Genomic DNA, 21,614 nt, shown 5'->3' on the forward strand with positions numbered 1-21,614 from the left:
TGTGGATGGGTTTCTGCAGCAGCTTTGAAATCAAGGCATCACAGAACCAGCTTTGTCAAACTAAAGAGCTTCATGTTCTAGGCAGTCTAGGCTCATAGATCAACAAGTCCATCTTGCCATTCCAGATAAATATAATGGCTCACCTCATGGTTGCAAAGTACACTCCTCAAAAAAATTAAAGGAACACTTTTTAATCAGAGTATAGCATCAAGTCAATTAAACTCCTGGGCTATTGATCTGGTCGGTTAAGTAGCAGAGGGGGTTGTTAATCAGTTTCAGCTGCTTTGGTGTTAATGAAATTAACAACAGGTGCACTAGAGGGGCAACGAGACGACCCCCAAAACAGGAATGGTTTTACAGGTGGAGGCCACTGACATTTTTTCCCTCCTCATCTTTTCTGACTGTTTTTCACTAGTTTTGCATTTGGCTAGGGTCAGTGTCACTACTGGTAGCATGAAGCGATACCTGGACCCTACAGAGGTTGCACAGGCAGTCCAACTCCTCCAGGATGGCACATCAATACATGCCATTGCCAGAAGGTTTGCTGTGTCTCCCAGCACAGTCTCAAGAGCATGGAGGAGATTCCAGAAGACAGGCAGTTACTCTAGGAGAGCTGGATAGGGCCGTAGAAGGTCCTTAACCCATCAGCAGGACTGGTATCTGCTCCTTTGTGCAAGGAGGAACAGGATGAGCACTGCCAGAGCCCTACAAAATGACCTCCAGCAGGCCACTGGTATGAATGTCTCTGACCAAACAATCAGAAACAGACTTCATGAGGGTGGCCTGAGGGCCCGACGTCCTCTAGTGGGCCCTGTGCTTACTGCCCAGCACCATGGAGCTCGATTGGCATCTGCCATAGAACACCAGAATTGGCAGGTCCGCCACTGGCGCCCTGTGCTTTTCATAGATGAGAGCAGGTTCACCCTGAGCACATGTGACAGACGTGAAAGGGTCTGGAGAAGCCGTGGAGAACGTTATGCTGTCTGTAACATCGTTCAGCATGACCAGTTTGGTGGTGGGTCAGTGATGGTCTGGGGAGGCATATCCATGGAGGGACACACAGACCTCTACAGGCTAGACAATGGCACCCCTGACTGCCATTAGGTATCGGGATGAAATCCTTGGACCCATTATCAGACCCTACGCTGGTGCAGTGGGTCCTGGGTTCCTCCTGGTGCACGACAATGGCCGGCCTCATGTGGCGAGAGTATGCAGGCAGTACCTGGAGGATGAAGGAATTGATACCATTGAATGGCACCCACGCTCGCCTGACCTAAATCCAATAGAACACCTCTGGGACATCATGTTTTGGTCCATCCGACACTGCCAGGTTGCACCTCAGTCTGTCCAGAAGCTCAGTGATGCCATGGTCCAGATCTGGGAGGGAATACCCCAGGACACCATCGGTTGTCTCATTAGGAGCATGCCCCAACGTTGTCAGGCATGCATACAAGCACATGGGGGCCATACAAACTACTGAGTACCGTTTTGAGTTGCTGAAATGAAATTTCAGCAAAATGGACTAGCCTGCCGCATCATTTTTTCACTTTGATTTTCGGGGTGTCCTTGAATTCAGCCCTCTGTAGGTTGATAATTTTCATTTCCATCAAACGATGTGGCATCCTTTCGTTCCTAACACATTACCCAGTCCAAATCAGTATAGATATCCAGCATGATTTTTTTCCCCATTGAGATCTGATGTGTTTTCAAAGTGTTCCTTTAATTTTTTTGAGCAGTGTATTTCTATTGCAATTTGGACAGTATTTTTTGAATTGGTATTTTTTTGATAGCAATTGGCTACCAGTTGTCACACAATCAGTGTCATACCCCCAGGAACAAGCAGAGCGGCAACATCTGCGACTAATTGATCAGACCCAGGATAAAAGGAGCTCCATGGCCACACAACACTGTGGATTCTTGCAAACGCCCTCATGGTTTTGCAGTATCAGCATCTTCTCCTTGTCCTTCGTGTTCTGCCTTGTTTGCAAGTTCCTGGTTCTTGACCCTTGCCTGTTTCTCGACCTCTGAGTTTACCTTGCTTGTATTGTGACGTCTGCGCCTGGATGACCTTCCTCTGTCCCTGACCTTCAAGTTTGTCTTGTCCAATGAACCTTGTTGAAAGAATAAAACCAACCCACAATTGGGTCTATCCACTTACCTCCTGACTCCAGTCAGTCTGTCTCACAGTCAGGGTTGAGATTGTGATTTCACTGCTTGTTGGCTGAACAGCATCAGGAGCTACATTGGACAGGGGGAATATTGTCACATCTTAGGTTGCTATTCACTGTTTCTGCCTCAAGTGATACAGCAGGGCAATTATACCTTCTTTGATTTGCAATCAGCCTCAGCAATAAATGTAAAGAACTGTAGGCATGGCCTTGCTGAGTGATTCACTCGCTCTCAGTTGAACCTACTGAGGTCTGGTACTAGGTTAAGAAGAGTGTTAGACTTAGTCAACATTCTTACATTATACCACCTACGTAGATTTTCTCTGCTGTAAATAAACCACTACTTCATTAAGGGCAATCTGGAGTCACTAACTGACCTGAAGTACATCTCTGGCATGTGGGAAGAAACTTGAGTACCTGAAGGAAACCCATGCAACACAGTAAGAGAACATGCAGACTCTGCAGGGACCGAACATGACCTGAACCCAAATTCAAGCACACATTTCTGTCAGTCCTGAGCGCTATCCACTATGCCACCATGCATCCCAACTGAATTAAACAAAAAAAAAAAAAAAACCAAAAAGAGAAAATGGCAGTAAAATAGATAAGTATAACAGATAATCTTAAGAGGGTAATTAGGAAAGGAAGTAAGAAAAAAGGGAGCACACAAACACGTTCGGTGTCCTACATTTCAAATATGATCATTTGGGTCACTACTTGTTACCAGTTACCTGTCCACAAACAATTATAAAAACTTAACTGCGCAGGTGTAACTGTCTGGTAAGCTGTTTACTTGATTTGAGCGCAAAAAATATTAGTGAACCTCTGAGAATTGTTGGCACTCAACTATGCACAACTGAATGCTGACATCATTATAAATACCTGGAAAAAAATGATTTGTTTAAGTCCCAGGGAGAGGCTCAAACATGAGATTTGACTGCATTGTCCTGTTTGCTCTGTTAACAAGGGCACAGAATCCCTCTTGCAGACTGATGGCAAGCAATGAATGGTCGGATCTATCAAAGGACGGAGACATTGTAATAGGAGGACTTTTCTCATTTGACGTTATCAATACGGAAGATATTTACGCCTTCAAAAGCAGGCCAGTGAAATCAAAATGTATAAGGTAAGATTAACTATTTATTTTTGCAGTGGATATTTTGAAAACAAAATCATGTATTGAAATATATATATTTAAAAATAGATAGCTGACAGTTTAAAAAATTTCACAAAATTTCAAGAAATTCTCAGAAAGCTTACAATACTTAAGTTAATGCTCAAGGAACTTGAAAACGTTCGGTGTCCTAAAAAAAGGCTTCATACTGCAATGTAAAATAATGTGCACACTTTGACAGCATGTATTTTTATAAACTTTGGTAAACATTAAAAATGCATAATGAGCCATATTTCTTCTGTTCTTTTTGTCTCTGAGAAAACATTTCAGGGAGCTGAAATTTGCCCGTACGATGATCTTCACTCTTGAGGAGATCAACAGAAACAAGAAGCTTCTCCCAGGTGTCACACTAGGATACAGAATCTTCAATGCCTGTGGAAACCAGAACTTGCTCAGTGCAGCAATGGCTGCTGTGGTTGGGCCAGAGGAGCAGTACAAGTCGGGAGAAGACTGCACTGCGACCAGAGTACAGGCACTCATTGGACACTCCTCATCCGGACCCAGCGGCATAGTGAGCAAGACAATCGCTCCATTTCACATTCCACTGGTGAGAGATGCACAACACTACCACTTTAAGCAGTTATATTAAGTAGTTACAACACTCGGAATAACAGCATAGACTTGATACTTATAACGTCACGTTCATCATCAAGAATTAAACATAATTTAAATGTCATGCTTCAATTTTTCCTTCACAGATCAGCCACCTTTCAACCTGTGAATGTCTGAGCAATAGAAATTTATATCCAACATTTTTTAGAACTGTACCCAGTGACCAGTTTCAGGTAAAAGCTCTTGTGGAGCTCCTGAAACACTTTGGCTGGACATGGGTGGGTTACATATATAGTGCAGAGACATATGCTGAGGAAGGAACAGCAGAATTCATCAAAACTGCAAAGGAAGAAGGAATCTGCACTGAATACATGCTACAGTTCTTTGGAACTGCATCAGAAAATGCATTACTTTCAATTGTTCAGACAATTAAAAGCTCAACTTCTAAAGTTGGTTTAGCTTTCATGTCTCTCACCTATTTTCATACTTTCTTAGAGATGACAAAGGAGATGAATGTTACAGGAATCCAATGGATTGGAAGTGAGGCCTGGATTTCAACAAGACAATTAGCAAACTCAGGAACTGCGAATATTCTGCAAGGTGCAATGGGGTTTGCCATTACCGAGAGTTACATACCAGGTCTGGCAGATTTTTTACTGAGTTTGCAGCCATCAGACGCGCCTGAGAGCATCTTCACTAGGGCCTTCTGGGAGACAGTGTTTGGCTGCAGTCTTTCTTCCTCCAGCAGCTCGATCAACCTTAAACTGTGCAACGGATCAGAGGATTTAAGGACTGTCACTAATGACTACACAGACATGTCAGATTCAAGAACTGTTTACAGTGTCTACAAGGCAGTGTATGCTGTAGCACATGCTATCCGCAATCTCCTGCAGTGTCACAATGGGAAAAATCCCACCACTGGAGAGCACTGTTACAATAAGAGTGACATCCAGCCATGGCAGGTGAGACACAGTGGTAATGTTTAACAAAATCACAGATGCTTAAGTCTGAATATTACATATTTTGCTTGAATACTGAATTTAAATAGAAAGAAAAGTTCAGTAAAGTGCAGATTTTAAGAGTTTTAGAATCTGTGAAATAACTGCAGTTAAATTCTCTGTCTGCAGGTTTTGCAACATCTGAAGACAGTAAATTTTACCACGTTTTCTGGGGACAAGGTCTATTTTGATAAGAATGGAAATTCGGTGCCCGAATATGATTTAGTGAACTGGCAAATTGACTCAAAGGGTTCTGTCAAAATTGTGAACATTGGCCGATACGACGGGTCCCTGCCAAGTGGAAAAAGGTTTATAATAAAGCAGAATGTTAGCATTATGTGGTCTGGAAACCAGGAAAAGGTGATTACTACTGTTTACATAAATATTCACTCTCTACACACGCTATACTGTATGTGTAGATATATACTGCCACACATAAAAGAGATTAGTAAATGAATCAATACATTTTTTAATGAAATTGCAATTTTAAAGTCTTGTTAATATGTCCCAAAGGAGCCATCATCAGTCCAAAGTCTGCATTCATGCACGTTATGTGTTTGAAAGGTGCCGAAGTCAGTCTGCACAGAAAGCTGTCCTCCCGGAACACGGAAAGCACTAAACAAGAGAAGGCCTGTCTGCTGCTTCGACTGCATTCAGTGTGCTGATGGAGAAATAAGTAACGGGACAGGTACTATATGCAGACATAAAATTATCCTTTCTCCTCCAGTGAAATTAATACGAAGACAAAATAGATATTGACAGATAAACATATTATAATGGAGGGTGCGGTGATGCAGTGGGTTTGGTGGGGTCCTCCTCTCTGGGGGTCTGGGGTCCGAGCGTTGCTGGGTTAGGCTCCAGTTCACTGCAACCCCGCTTAGGACGCAGGGCACAAGCCTGCAGGGCGGGAGGGGACACACCCAAGACTGGATGCCAGCCCATCGCAGGCCACCCCAAGTGGGACTCGAATCCCAGACCCACCAGAGAGCAAGCCCCAGCCAAACACGCTGCCCCCCCCTCTATCATATTACATTGTTAAAAAATTATTATTATAGACTCTGCTACATCTTAGAATTACCAAACAAATAAATTACAGAATCATATATTCTTGTGCATTATTTTGTTTTGAACAGACTCTGTCAACTGCATGAAGTGCCCTGAGGAGTACTGGTCCAATGACAGAAGAGACCAGTGTATTCTGAAAGCCACTGAGTTTCTGTCTTACGGGGACATTATGGGACTACTTCTCCTTGTGTTTGCTTGTCTTGGTGCACTTTTAGCACTTGTCATTTTTGCTGTATTCTATCTTTCCAAAAACACTCCCATCGTGAGGGCCAACAACTCAGAGCTGAGCTTCCTGCTGCTCTTCTCGCTCACCCTCTGTTTCCTTTGCTCTCTCACTTTCATCGGCCGGCCCTCTCAGTGGTCCTGCATGCTGCGTCACACAGTGTTCGGGGTCACCTTTGTCCTCTGCATCTCTTGTGTTCTGGGCAAAACGATAGTGGTGTTGATGGCCTTCAGGGCTACACTTCCAGGCAGCAATGTCATGAAATGGTTTGGACCTCCACAGCAGAGACTCAGTGTTCTTGCATTCACTCTCATTCAGGTCCTCATTTGTGTGCTCTGGTTAACACTATCCCCTCCTTTCCCCAACAAGAATATGAAGTACTACAAAGACAAGGTCATTCTCGAGTGTGACGTGGGCTCAGCCGTGGGCTTCTGGGCTGTGTTGGGCTACATTGGTCTCCTCTCTCTCATGTGCTTTGTACTGGCTTTCCTGGCCAGGAAGCTGCCCGACAACTTCAACGAAGCCAAATTCATCACATTCAGCATGCTCATATTCTGTGCGGTGTGGATCACCTTTATCCCGGCCTATGTCAGCTCACCGGGCAAGTTGACTGTAGCTGTCGAAATATTTGCCATTCTAGCTTCTAGTTTTGGGGTGATGCTTTGCATTTTCTTGCCAAAGTGCTATATTATCATATTTAAGCCCAAATTAAATTCAAAGAAACATTTGATGGGCAAAGTGGTATTAAAATGAGTGAAAAATGTATGTTTTAAAGTATAAAATTTCCAATATTCAGAACGTAGAAATTCTTAATATGACAAACTGTTGTGGTACAATAATATCATGCTGTGAAAACTGTCCTGATCTTTTAGACTTTAATTCTGTTTGTGTATTTCGAATTAATCATAGTCCTACTGCACAGACATGCTGAAAAACTGAAAAGTAAGATCTGATTATGAATTCTGGAATTAATTAATTCTTCAACATTTTTATTTTATGACAAATTCAACTATGGAAGGGGGCACGGTGGTGCAGTGGGTTGGACCGGGTCCTGCTCTCCAGTGGGTCTGGGGTTCGAGTCCCGCTTGGGGTGCCTTGCGTCGGACTGGCGTCCCGTCCTGGGTGTGTTCCCTCCCCACTCCGGCCTTGCGCCCTGTGTTGCCGGGTTAGGCTCCGGTTCCCCGCAACCCTGTATGGGCCAAGCAGTTCAGAAAGTGTGTGTGTGTGTGTGTGTGTGTGTGTGTGTGTGCACGCGCGCACACAACTATAGAGGAGATTATATGTTGTCATAAGTGATGTTAAAAAGCTGATGGATGCTTTATCTTCTTGAATCAGCTGTCACTGTGGAATTTTACATTGTACTGATAAGTAGTTCATCATTGACTTTGCGGTTTCATATATACATGCATATTCATTTAATTGTTTCTTTAAGAACTGAATATTACAGATTATTACTTCTCTAATTTTAGCTGATACCTTTGTGAAGGTGTCAACAACCTTCAAAAAGGTGTCAGCTAAATATTAGAGGAGAAAACACTGCACTGAACTCCCTACAGGCATTTGTCCATTTTCCCGTATAGCAATATATTACATACACAACAATAATATCTCACACTCAAGCACAGAGATGCATTACCAACAGCCTAGAGTGACCAGAACCAGAAACCCATTCAAAAACAGAGAAAACATGCAAACTCCATGAATATTGAGCATTGATCAAACTCATGTCCAGTCATGCAGCCCAAGTACTGGGAGACACCATGTCTGTTTGTTTAGTAAGTGTGAATTGTTTTGCATTGCCCTCATGATTTATCTTGTATTTTCTGTTTAGTTTTATCAACTTTTAATGAATTAATACATTAAAACTGAATAACATGTGTAGGTATGTTATGTTTGTGAGCATTTATTCATACAGTATGAAGGAACTTGGAAAAAGCTGAACAAGCATAAGTCAACAGACATACAGTAATTGTATTATTATTGTTGTTGTTGTTGATTATTGATTATGTTAGTAATAATAATAATAATAATAATAATATAGATGCTGTAAATTATTGTACAGTAAGTAATGAAGGACATTGCTTTATTATGTTGTTATATATTTTCATTATAGTGAATGTAAACTACTGAAGTAATTGTGTCCATTTTTATGGGATTTAGTGATATTTTATCATAAATGGGTGTCACCTTTGGGAGCCCAGAAACGCAGACAAATTCTTAGTATTGGAACTAACAGTAGTTAAGTTCTACAAGTTATGAGAGCTCATGTTATGGAGGGTTTCTCAGCAATGCATTACCTACAAATTACATAAGATTGTATTTAAGAAACAAATATATATATATATATATATATATATATATATACTAGATATATACATATACACATTAGGTACATTAACTTCATGATGTTTTGGCTGTATTCAGAACAGAGGGGTCGTGCACACCCCTAAAAATTACATTTTACATTTACTTTTATGTTTATTTATACTGCATATCATTAACTTATTTGTCTGATACCACCATGTTTCTGATTCAGATCCCTCAAGTAGATCCCCATAAATATTATACTGAAATTGCAAATGCACACAAATGGTCATCAAATTAGAAATCTTACAATCAAATTATAATCAAGTTATGTATCAGTCAGTCACAAGCACTGGCAATTTAAACCGAGTCTGTTGTCTGCAATGAAATGGTGTCCCACCCAGGTGTACTCCTTCAGCCTTAGCACCCATTGATTCCGGAGCAGACTCTGGACTGCCACAAGCCTGTGAAGGGCAAGCAGTTAATGAAAGTGAGTGTGTGAGAGTGAAATTGAATTTGTTCTTAGGGAGAAACAGTCTATACTGGCCACATCTGAAGCATTCAGGTTCTGTTGGCTATCTACATTAAGCAAACTATCATGATCACACAAGGACATGAATAGTGGTGAACTCAAGTATAGAGCTAATTTAAAATGTTATATAAATTCAGTCAGTGGCCACCAACCCCTCCTGGCAAACTTATACAGATATTTATGGCATTAATATAGTCACTAGAAGTTCATGTCCAGGTGTGTGGGATGTTGATCTCATCCACTCTTTCAAGCAGTCATCAGCTGCTCTCAACATCTTGATTTCCCACTTGGACTTGATGGGTCTCGCTGGAGGGGGGAAATGTTCAACCAAAAGAGAGGGTTAGCAATCGACAACATAACGAGACATGAGAGTTTTTTTACTTTAAAAGAGAAGACACAGAAAAGCGGCAAACATGAATTAACATCAGACAGATCAAACAGACGAGCCTTAAGCCTGGATTTAAGGGCTGAAACATATAGCAGACTATTCTAAAGTTTAAGTACTCTTTAGCTAAAGGGACACCCTCCTAATGAAATATTATAGATCATAGATACTTTAAGGCAACCTGTATCCTATGATAAAAGACATTGATGTAGATGTAAAAACAGCATTCATATGAATCAATTATCTGACTAAGAGAAGCTAGATCAATGCCATTTCCAAAGGTTAAGAATGAGTGTTATATGGTTGTACTTCCTAGTTACATTTATTCATTTAGCTAATGCTTTTCTCCAAAGCAACTTACAGTGTTAAGGTCATACTTATTACATGCTTACAATCATTTACACAGCTGGGTAATTTTTTTTTTTACTGGAGCAATTTTAAGGTAAGTACCTTACTCAAAGGTACTACAGCAAGAGGTAGGAATCAAACCTTCCATCTCTTTGATCAAAGGCAGTAGCTCTAACCACTAAACTACTGGCATATACATGTGTAAAGTGAAAAGATGTTTGGTAAAGTCCCTGTGGCAAGGGGATGTGGAGACTTTAGAATTATCCATATTAATCAAGTGATTCACATTGACCAAACACATGCCCTGGCATTTTAATGGAATGTACTGATATAGTATATAAGTTGATAAAATGATACATAAGCTGATATATGAGTAAGTTGATTTGTATGACGGTATGAGCTGAATAATAATTATAAAGACAGCACATGGAGCAGGTGATGTTGTTAGAGCCAATGCCTTGACATCAAGAGGACATGGGTTTGAATCTTGCTTCTGCTGTAGTACCCTTGATCAAGTTACCTACCTTGAACTAATACGGTAAGAATTACTCTGGGTGATGGGTAAATTGTTGTAAGTAGCTTAGTACACAAAGCCAACATTGTAAGTTGCTTTAGAGAAAAGCATGTGCTAAATGAATAAGGACTAAAAATAATCTGCAGGACAGAGAAGTGGCTTTGTCTTTAGGGACAAACATTGGGTCTGTATTGGCTCCAGCTGCACATCCACAAAGGCAGCACACTATATAAAAAGGGAGGTGAAACAGTGGTACATACACACTTAGAGGGAGCTTGCCAATGGCTCAATTCAGGGAGTACTGGCTTTGCATCTTCTCTCTCCTCTTGTCACAGACAGAGGGTATCACTTCCTGCAAGCTTCTGGGGTCGTTTGGCATGCCAAACCTGTCCAAGAAGGGCGACATCATGATTGGAGGGATCTTCCCTGTGTTCAACAAACAGGAGGATCTCAATGCCTCCTATGAAACTATTCCACCTTCAGTGACCTGTGTTGGGTGAGTGACAGACACCTCACAACTGCACAATTGTACACTGCACAGTTCTGATGCTGCACTTTCCAGAGACCTGTATTGGTAAGTGACTAATGTGACAGTTACAGTTACACAGCACACTTGTCTGCTACTACATTTTCCTTTTTACATATACATACCTTTTTACTAACTGCTCACAAAACAGCTCTTCTTCCTTAACAGATTTGACCTCCGTGCCTTTCGGTGGACACAGATGATGATGTTTGCCATTGATGAAATTAACAAAGACAACAGCTTACTGCCTAATATATCCCTGGGATATCAAATCTATGATTCCTGTGCTTCTCCAACTAACAGTCTGCGGGCTGCACTCACACAGCTAAATGGGCAGAAGCAGGAAGTGTCTGAAGCAGAATGTTACCCCCGGTTATCTGCAGTCATTGCAGAGTCAGGGTCGTCCCAGTCGATAGCAATAGCTGGGGTACTTGGGCCATTCCATATGCCAATGGTACAGTTCATCCATTCATATATGCCAAATGAGAAGAATGTAGGGCTATTAAAAATATACTTCACTGTAAAAGCTATGAATAAGCTGATGGGGCAGTAGGTAGTGTTGTGTTTAGAACTGCTGCCTTCCACTCAAAGGACCAGGTCTGAATCCCAAGTCCTGCTATACTCACCTTGAACAGGGTGCTTATTATAACTTGTGCAAAAAAAAAATTTTCAGCTGTATAAATGGCACATTCTGCAGCATAACTTTCCGAATCCGATTTCCTTTCACTAAGAAGCTCAAGTGAATGTATGCTTTTCACTGCCTCTTTTCTGTAAACGCTGTTGCTGATCTTCACTTGGGGTCTTTGTGTTTCATTAGGTCAGTTATTTCTCCACATGTGCCTGCCTCAGCAACAAAATTAAATATCCCACATTTTTCCGCACCGTTCCAAGTGATTACCACCAGGCCAAAGCTTTAGCATCTCTTGTGAAGCACTTTGGATGGTCCTGGGTAGGGGCAATTCAGTCTGACAATGACTACGGACGAAATGGTCTCCAAGCTTTTTCTGAGGAAGTTCAGAAAATAGGAGTGTGCATTTCATTTATTGGAACAATCCTGAGGACCTACCCCAGAAGCAAAATACTCAGAGTTGTCGAAACAATTAAGCAGTCAAGCACAAGAGTCATCCTGGCATTCGTCCCTGAGGGTGATCTGTATCCTTTGATGAAAGAGATTGTGATTCAGAACATCACCGGCATTCAGTGGATTGCAAGCGAAGCTTGGGTAACCGCAGCAAGGCCATCCACCCCAGAGATTTTTCAGTCTTTTGGAGGTGCTGTTGGATTTGCTACTCGTAAAATGGCCATTCCTAACCTGAGAGACGTTCTTTTAAACATAAGACCCTCCTGTGATCCAGGAACTGTGTTTGTGAATGATTTCTGGGAAACCATTGTGGGCTGCAATCCCTGTGTGAAACCAGGTACAGTGAGTTCCATAGCTTGCAAAGGAGATCAGACAGTGGAGCAATCACAGCATCCTTTCTTCAATGTCACCGAACTGCGAGTGACGTATAATGTACACAAAGCTGTGTATGCCATTGCTCATGCTCTACACAGCCTGATTTTCTGTGAGAAGGGAAATAGAAACGATCGTACCAAGCAGTGCATCAATATCTCACAAATAGAGCCCCTGCAGGTGAGATAACAAATCTCAAAAAAATGCAGTCAACTGCGTACAAAGCTGACTCATATTTGTGATTTCTTCGTTCTGATGTGAATTTCTGTCCTGCCATTAAGGTCAATGATCACCTAAAGAAAGTAAACTTTGTAAACAGCTTTGGGGAGACGGTGTTCTTCGATGAGAATGGTGATCCCCCTCCTACATACGACATCATCAACTGGCAGCTGGTGGGAGAAAAGGTGGAACATGTGACTGTCGGCTACTTTAATGCTGACGGATTGCACATCAACGAGGAGAACATCATCTGGAGCACTGGCAGCAAAACTGTACTCAGGCTTTTCTGACTCAGAAAAAAAAAGCAGAACAAAAAGTGTATCCTGTCTATCTTTTACCTGTAGAGCCATTTGAATATCTGGTAAAATATTATATTGAAAACTCAATTAAACTCAATTAAAACGTAAGAGCTTGGCAACATGTTAGGTATTGGGGGACCCAAAAACATCAGCAGTAATAGTCAGAGGAACTGGACATATTAGGATTGCTGTGGCAGCTAATTGGGAACAGAAAGTCCACCGTGCCCCCCCCCCCCCCCAAGTTTTCCCACACCTTGTTATGCATATGAAAAAAATAAACACATGTGTTTCTCTTCCCAGGTCCCTACAGGAGTGTGTTCAGACATCTGTTCCCTTGGTAAGAGAAAAGCACAAATCAAAGGAAAACCATCATGCTGTTTTGACTGCATTCCCTGTGCTGATGGAACAATAGCCAACATAACAGGTATGGTACCAGTTAGACATTTAACAAAACCACATACTAAACATGAGGACTGTTTTGGGTTACACTCCACAGTTTCAGAAAAGAACGAGATGGTGCAACTTTTCACTGGACAAACATGAGGGATTTGTTAGCCTCAGCAAGGCTGAAGACATTGCAACAGTGGCGAGGGGCAGGAGTCATTACACCAGGCACCAACATGCCATGGGTCATTAAACCAGGGTCTGTTATACAGGAGGTTATTACACCACTGGCCATTATACCACATATCACACTATGGGGCATTGTACCAGCACTCAGTGAGGTCCCCTTTGCTGTACTTTAGGTGCGGCCGACTGCACTCCCTGTCTGGGGGCCTACTGGTCCAATGATGCGAAAGACAGATGTGTTCCAAAGGAAATCGAGTTCCTGTCCTACCAGGAAACCATGGGCATGACTCTGACTGCGCTGTCTCTTATGGGTGCATGCCTGGCATTCGCAGTCATGCTCGTCTTCCTTTACTTCAGACACACCCCTATCGTGAAGTCAAACAACTCAGAGCTCAGCTCACTCCTGCTACTCTCCCTGCTGCTCTGCTTCCTCTGCCCCTTTCTCTTTATCGGCCAGCCCACTGTCCCGTCCTGCATGCTTCGCCACACTGCCTTTGGCCTCACCTTTGCCCTCTGCATCTCCTGCGTCCTGGGGAAGACCATGGTGGTGGTGACAGCATTCCGGGCCAGGCTTCCTAACAACAATGTGGCCAGGACGTTTGGGCCAGTGCAGCAAAGGATCATAGTATGTTCATGTACCGCAGTGCAGGTTCTCATTTGCTTTCTGTGGCTCACCCTTAAACCGCCATTTCCACAACAAAACTTCAAACTCAGCAACAGGAAGATTGTTCTGGAGTGCAACTCAGGGTCAGAAGTGGCCTTCTATGCAGTCTTGGCCTACATAGGCCTTCTCTCTGGAGTCTGTTTAATGCTGGCATTTTTAGCCAGAAAACTACCTGACAATTTTAATGAGGCCAAATTCATCACATTCAGCATGCTCGTATTCTGTGCTGTGTGGATCACCTTTATCCCAGCCTATGTCAGCTCACCTGGAAAGTATACAGTTACAGTTGAAATATTTGCAATTCTCTCCTCAACATTCGGCTTACTGACTTGTATATTTGCACCAAAATGCTATATTATTTTGATTAAACCAGAAAAAAATACAAAGAAGCATGTCATGGGGAAGTTGTCCACAAAACATTTATGATCCATTTAAAATTATGTAATATACTGTATTTATTTTGTACATTGAGTAAAACCTTTGTTATTGCTCTGATTTCCCACTAAAAATGAAAATGTCAGCTTGATTCATCTTGAACATGTAGGCAATCACTTAATAACTCCCTTATTAAATAATAGTTCTTATAATGGATCTTACAAGTCAAACTCATTTACTCATCATCATGTAAAATTGTGACTGTCGTGAAGTCTTTGTACACAGGAGTCATGAGCTCACTGTCAGGTGGGACAAAGACAACATGTTGATGTCAAGTGTTGTGCCTTACCTCTCCCTCGAGCCCACGGCTCTTGTTGTTTGCACCTGTTCTGTCTCGCCCAGGGCACTCAATCTCAAATGAACCCCTCACCTGAGGTGTACAGGCCCAGACACAGATGTATTTGCAGACAAATCCCTTTTTCCCAGCTCCATCTGAGCCAAATCCCCAACACACCAAGTGAAGCAAATGTGTCTATTAACAGAGAGCATTTATTCTGTTCCCCCCAAGGCCTGCAGATTGTGGCACATATTAAGGAGGACAATTAAACGTTGCAGATAACAGATGTCTCCTCTCCCTAAAGATTTGGTCATTGCTGTTTGCTTTTCAGGCAGCGCCATTTTTCTGGATTTGTGACAGCAACAGCTTGCAGGTCATACACGTTTGGTTATGTTTACACGCTTCTTACTACTTAAATTGAATATTCTGGCTGAGTTACTAAAACCGTTGCAGTTTAAGGGTCATAAAAACAACTGAACAGCAACTGTGAAACCTGAACAGTATGTCAGTGACTTCAATAACTATGATAATAAATATTTACTGTCCACAGCAGAGTGGTGATTGTTTTTTAATAAACTGTGCTGCACAGTACACATCCTACCAGCACGTTACATTTTTAATTTATATCTAATAATTGCTATATAGACGGTTATGCCAAAGCCGTATATATAAGTTGTACATGTATAAAACTAAATTTTTCCAACAGACCCACATTGTCTCATCGTTTGCAAAGTGCCCGATAGCAACATAAAGGCCTTTCTCATTTGCATTTATTCACTTAGCAGATGCTTTTCTCCAAAGCGACTTACAATGGATACTATGTAGTGTTACTAGCCCACACTCCTTATTCACCAAGGTGACTTACACTGCTAGATACACTACTTATACCGGGTCACTCATCCATACATCAGGGAAAGACACACACTCTCTCTGTCACTCACACACTATGGGGGAACCTGAACAGCATGTCTTTGGAGTGTGGGAGGAAGCCAGAGCACCCAGAGGAAACCCACGCAGACACACAAACCCACATCCTCTCGCACCACCCAGGTGCTGTGAGACAGCAGCGCTACTTGCTGTGCCACTGTGCTGCCCACTGATCAATAAACCTTCAGAGAAGCAGTAACTGTAATTTACATTGGCCAGTGTTCAGCATTTAAGTATTCCCTGAATTCCTTTACTTTGCTTATTTCTCTTTTACCTCTGTATAAACCTTTCACTGTGTTATGTGTGCTTTCGACTACAGGCTGAAGTTTATCTTGAACTTGCAAAATAGTTATTTTTGACCTAAACATTTCACACACACACACACACACATTTTCAGAACCGCTCGTCCCTTACGGGGTCACGGGGAACCGGAGCCTACCCGGCAACACAGGGCGTAAGGCCGGAGGGGGAAGGGGACACACCCAGGACAGGACGCCAGTCTGCCGCAAGGCACCCCAAGCGGGACTTGAACCCCAGACCCACCGAAGAGCACATTTCAATGACAAGAAAAAAGGAATAGACAGGGACTGTTTTCCTTGTTGAAAGTATTTTACTTTTAGAATTTTTGACTGATATAACATAGACTTTAGTTATTCAAGCAGTTTTTCACATTTTCCACTATGCATACAAAAGGACATAATGACATGAATAAACAGACAGGTACATAAGTTACTTCCCTCCTCAAACCTTCTCTGTTTTTGTTTGACTAAAACAACTGAATATTTGTTGAAACAAACTTGCATGATATCACTTCTTTAGCATAATTTGCCTTCTTGTGTTTCTCTCTGGTTTCAACAATACAATAAAGCATTTTGGAGCAAAGATACAGAGCAAAATGCCAAAAGCAGAGGCTAAAATGGCAAAGACGTGCACAGCCACCATGTACTTCCCTGATGTGCTCATATACACAGGGATAAAGGTGATCCACACAGCAAAAAATATAAGCATGCTGAAGGTAATGAACTTGGCCTCATTGAAATTGTCTGGAAGTTTCCTGGCCAGAAATGCCATGACAAAGCACAAGCAGGCCAGGAATCCAATATAGCCAAGCACACACCAGAATCCCACCTCTGACCCCACCATGCATTCCATAATGATTTTGGCGCTCTGGTGCCTGGTATTGTATACCACCTGGGGTGGTCTAGTGGTCAGCCACACTAGACAAATGATTACCTGGACACTGGTACAGAGGAAGACACTGGCTCTTTGCTGGGCCGGACCAAACCACCGCATGACACTGTTGCCAGGCAGAGTTGACCGAAAAGCCATCAGTACTACCACAGTTTTGGCAAGAATGCAGGAGGTGCACAGGGAGAAACTGATACCAAACGTAGTATATCGGATTCGGCAGAGCCAGTCTGTAGGCTCTTCTATGAACATCAGGCTAACCAGAAAGCATACAGCAAGAAAGAGCAGCAGCAGGAAGCTGAGCTCCATGTTGTTGGCACGAACTACTGGGGTGGTCCTATAAGCAATAAACACCCCCGAGACGGCCGCAGTGACACAAACACCGAACACAGAACCTGCACAGAGAACCATTCCCATGGATTCCTGATAGGAGAGGAACTCAATGGCTTTGGGGACACATTGATTTCTAGCTTGATTAGACCAGGTCTCAATAGAGCATCTCCTGCAATCTGCGGAATCTGTGGGAGGCAGAAAGAAAAATAAACTAGTGAGAAAAAGAAAATGAGCCAATCTCTATCTTTCAGATGCTTTTTTATTTTTACCAAAACAACCCGAGTCAAAATAATTTTCCCATCATGTTTCACTTTCACCAAATGAAGATCATGCCAATGCATATGAATGCTACTGAGATTCTCAGGGATGTCTTTTATAAAAGTTTTTCATGCTGATGCCCATGTGTATGTGGCATGTTTTTCAGCAATGTGTACCTGTCTCATTACTTATCTCCCCTTCAGCACATGGAATACAGTCAAAGCAGCAGACAGGCTCTCCTTTTCGATTGGCCTTCCTGAAGCCCGGGAAGCAACTCTCACTACACATGGACAACGGGGCCTGGAACAGTGGAACAGTGGAACAGTGTCACCTGCTGTGGCAATCAGCAAGCCCACAGTGTGCAGGGAGCATGAAGAGGAAGCAGAAGCACAGTGAACACAGAGCAAATATACAGACAGCACACTGGGAATGCGGTACAAGTTTTCTGCATAGCAGGCCTGTGAGTTGGCATCTAATGGGTTTGCACAGATTCAAACGCATTTGGATTGTTACTTGCAGCCCAACACAGAGAAGAAGTGATACACAGGAGATTATAAATATGAAAGGACTGTTAATTGGACTGGTAAATGGGATAGTATTCAGTATCAGATACTATCCTGTATCTGTCCATTCATACAACAAAATAATGTAACACACACACAGAGTCACAGAATATGAGTCAACTATGAAATACATGTCTTCGGATTGTGGGAGGAAACCCATGCAAATACAGGAAGATAATGCAAACTCCGTGAAGGCTAAGCTGGATTCAAACTAACATCTAGACTCACTGCCCAGAAACTGGGAGTTACCACCTTCTGTATTGCCCTGTCACAGAAGGAAAGAAAGAAGGAAGGAAAAGGATTTCAAGGGATTGCATTCAGTGAGAAACTGAGTAAAAAAAATTTGAGCAGTGATTAACAATACTCTCACATAACAAATTCCCTGTTTGAAAAGGCAACTGTGCACAACACCCTATCATAGCGGAACAAAAGCAATGATCCAACAGTCTGATATAATGAGGGAATGGGCTCAATTGCTAGACTGCTGCTCTAACATCAGTAAAATAGACAATCTGTTGCAAACGAAAACGAATATTTTTCAAGGTCACAACCCAGAAACTGAAAGAAAAGATTAGAGCTAAGCAGAATGCAGAGTATCTTGGGCACAGGGTAAAATAACACACCTTGTGTCCTCTGTGCCACCAAATTGTTGAATCGTTTACAACAAGATCCTTTTCCCTGCCCAAAGAGGCATCGTAGTAGCCCACTTTTACCAACTGTAGAGAGCTGCTGGGCCCTTCCTGCCAGTTCATGAGATCATAGGATGCAATGGGGTCCCCATTCTTGTCAAAGCTGACCTCCTCTCCCAGCGTGTTAAAACTGGCTTGCTTCATGTAGTGCAGCAGCTGAACAAAAAACAGGAAACAGAGAGTAAGACATACTTGCACTACAGTAGATTTTTTTTTTTTTTTTAGTATTACTGGAGTCCCATTTGGTCCTTTTAGGTGGCCCTCATTGAATCTGAGAAATGCACACTCACCTGCCATGGAAGGAAGTGGATGGGGTCAGCACAGGATCCATCAGCAAAGGGTCCAGCTCCAGGAACACAAGCACTCAGGTCATGCAATGCATGTGCAATGAGGTACACAGCCTTGTACACGTTACTGGACACTCTGAGCTGGGACACATCCCAGTACTCAGAGAATACACTGTTCAGACTCTCTGGAGCACTACAGGGCCTCCTGTCTGAGGAAGTCTTGCCATGAACGTGATCATTCAGGGACTCATTCAGCTTACAGTCAAAGATTTCCTCCCACAGTTCAGCAAGGAAATGGGCTTTGCGAGCACGGGAGAGCAGCTGTTGAGTCAGGAACCCTTGCAGACCTGGGATTTCAGCCTTTCGTATAGCAAACCCCAGTGTTCCCTTCAACAGGCTGTGAAACTCTTTCCACAGGGATTTCGCTGTGGACCATGCTTCACTCGCAATCCACTGTATGTCCATGACATTTTGATTTCCGCACTCTCTGAGGATTGACTGTAACTCGGACTCCCCAGAAAAGTTCAAGATGACCTTTGCAGAGGATCGTTTTATGGTTTGTACTACTTTGTTTACAGACTCCTTCGAGAGGAGCACTGGGTACAAGTGCACATAAGCAGCACACACCCCAAACTTGGAAGACTCCTCCAAGAAAAGTTGAATGGCGAAGCGAGCATAGTCAGAATCCACCCCTATCACTCCAACCCAAGTCCACTGAAAGTAATGGATAAGTTTAACTAAAGCTTTTATCTGAAATGCATCACTTGGCATGATCCTCATAAAAGTAGGAAATTCCTTCTTATTGCTGAGGCAATTGCAAGAGGCAAAGTAGCTCACCTGAAAGAACAATTATTAAATGACTGAAGCAAATGCTAACATCAGGGAGCACTCAGAGTGCAAAAATATGCAGCAGTTTACATTCACTAACATTTGTAAGCACTCAAATTGCTTAATAATCTCACCAGAGGAATTTGAAAGGACCCAAGAGTTCTGAGAACAGCCATCGACACACCTGAAGCAGCATCTCCAATGATCACAGGTGAAACTGGTCGCTCCATCCCTGCACATGTCGAGTTAATGTTGTTACCATGCAATCCACTCACAAGAATGAGAGAATTCCTCAGAGACACCGGAATGTCATCACAGCTGTCCAGAATATGGTACCCCAGCTTTAGATGAGGCAAGAAATCCTGCCGTTGGTTAATTTCTTCAATGGCAAAGGCCATCGTCTGCATCCATCGCAGAGCTCTGGCACTGAAACTAAGGCAAATGCAGATGTGGTGTTATGTATTCAGTTACCTGGCGTTATGTACAATGATTAATATACAACTGAGTAAATTTTTACTATATCAGCTCTGGTTAAATTCTTTGCTCAAAGGTACTACAGCAGGAGATGGGATTCAGATCTGGTCTTGCAATTGAGAGGTTCTGCTTCAAATCAATACACTACCTATTCTACTAAATCCATATTGAACTGATTTACTGGAAAATTGTATAAAAGTATAGGTACCTGCAGGTATGCATAACAAAAATTAAACACTGAATGTTACTTACTATTTGTAACCAGTGGGCTCTGGTTTCTTCTGATAAGATTGTATAAATGATACTGGACCATAGTGTAGAGGAAATAAGCCGCCAATGACAATATCTCCTTCCTCATACAGGTTCCTATCATCCACCTTTCCTTGGAACACACAGGTCCCCTTAGTGAGTGTGGGTTCACCAAACACAACCTCCATGAGAAGTGACAGGCTCAGGAGCTGAGATGCCAGCTCCACCATCATGACACAGGGTGGAGAGCAGTGAGGGGTCTCCCAATATAAGCCGACGGCTCACAGCGAGAGGTGCATCTGTCTTGTGACGAGAGCAGCCCAGTAAGGCCCCACCCAATAAGACTTTAAGGCATGCTCCATGATGATCACCCACAATGCATCACTGAACTTCCACAGCGGCAGGATGGCAGGATGTGGAAATATAAGATGTCTTATCCCTTATAAGATCCTTACTGTCCTGTAGTGAAGTGAAAATGTATTGAAAGCATTCTCGAGTAAGTTTCCTGTAATTAGAAATGAAAATGTACTGTATGTAAGGGGTTGATGTTTCTTTATGAAGATATATCAAGCCATTTACACCAATGAAAAATGGAGAAAAACAGGTAATAACATTTGGAATACACACACACACACACATTTTCAGAACCGCCTGTCCCATACGGGGTCACGGGGAACCGGAGCCTACCCGGCAACACAGGGCGTAAGGCTGGAGAGAGGGAGGGGACACACCCAGGACGGGACGCCAGTCCGTCGCAAGGCACCCCAAGCGGGACTTGAACCCCAGACCCACCGGAGAGCAGGACTGCGGTCCAACCCACTGCGCCACCGCACCCCTCACATTTGGAATATTACATAGAAAAGAAAGACAGACTTGAGTTACACTAATGGGAAATCTTTTAAAAAAAACTGGAGTTTTTCCTAAAGCCTTTTGCTCCTCCAACCTGGCTGTAGATTCAGATGTTGGTTTAAATTCGGTACAGTCCATGTGGACTGTTCTCCATTTGCTCTGGTTTCCTCCCACAATCCAGATACTTGTGACTTGGATTAGTCAGTGACTCTGAAGTGTTCATAGCGTAAATATGTCTGAATGAGTAGTGTGTGAGTGATAGG

General features: G+C 42.7%; 3 protein-coding genes across 3 annotated transcripts; 2 read left to right on the forward strand and 1 right to left on the reverse strand.

Annotated features, from left to right (window-relative positions):
- The first annotated feature begins 3,145 nt into the window (after positions 1-3,145).
- LOC114911666 (extracellular calcium-sensing receptor-like) lies at positions 3,146-6,933 on the forward strand. The gene is made up of 6 exons (XM_029255764.1): positions 3,146-3,294; positions 3,601-3,889; positions 4,041-4,856; positions 5,022-5,252; positions 5,457-5,580; positions 6,026-6,933. Exons 1-6 carry the CDS (start codon positions 3,161-3,163, stop codon positions 6,931-6,933), a joined length of 2,502 nt encoding a protein of 833 aa, XP_029111597.1. The 5' UTR covers positions 3,146-3,160.
- A 3,707-nt stretch (positions 6,934-10,640) lies between these two features.
- On the forward strand, positions 10,641-14,420 carry olfcn1 (olfactory receptor C family, n1). Its single transcript, XM_018748503.2, has 6 exons — positions 10,641-10,759; positions 10,958-11,243; positions 11,607-12,422; positions 12,524-12,733; positions 13,061-13,184; positions 13,507-14,420. The coding sequence occupies exons 1-6, from the start codon at positions 10,641-10,643 to the stop codon at positions 14,418-14,420; spliced, it is 2,469 nt and encodes an 822-aa protein (XP_018604019.1).
- A 2,020-nt stretch (positions 14,421-16,440) lies between these two features.
- LOC108932258 (extracellular calcium-sensing receptor-like) lies at positions 16,441-20,732 on the reverse strand. Its single transcript, XM_018748504.2, has 6 exons — positions 20,506-20,732; positions 19,914-20,211; positions 18,955-19,788; positions 18,599-18,820; positions 17,589-17,712; positions 16,441-17,339 (listed from the first exon to the last, which is right to left on the reverse strand). Exons 1-6 carry the CDS (start codon positions 20,730-20,732, stop codon positions 16,441-16,443), a joined length of 2,604 nt encoding a protein of 867 aa, XP_018604020.2.
- Positions 20,733-21,614: the final 882 nt, after the last annotated feature.

Source organism: Scleropages formosus, chromosome 10, assembly GCF_900964775.1.
Source record: "Scleropages formosus chromosome 10, fSclFor1.1, whole genome shotgun sequence".
Taxonomy (NCBI): Eukaryota; Metazoa; Chordata; class Actinopteri; order Osteoglossiformes; family Osteoglossidae; genus Scleropages; species Scleropages formosus.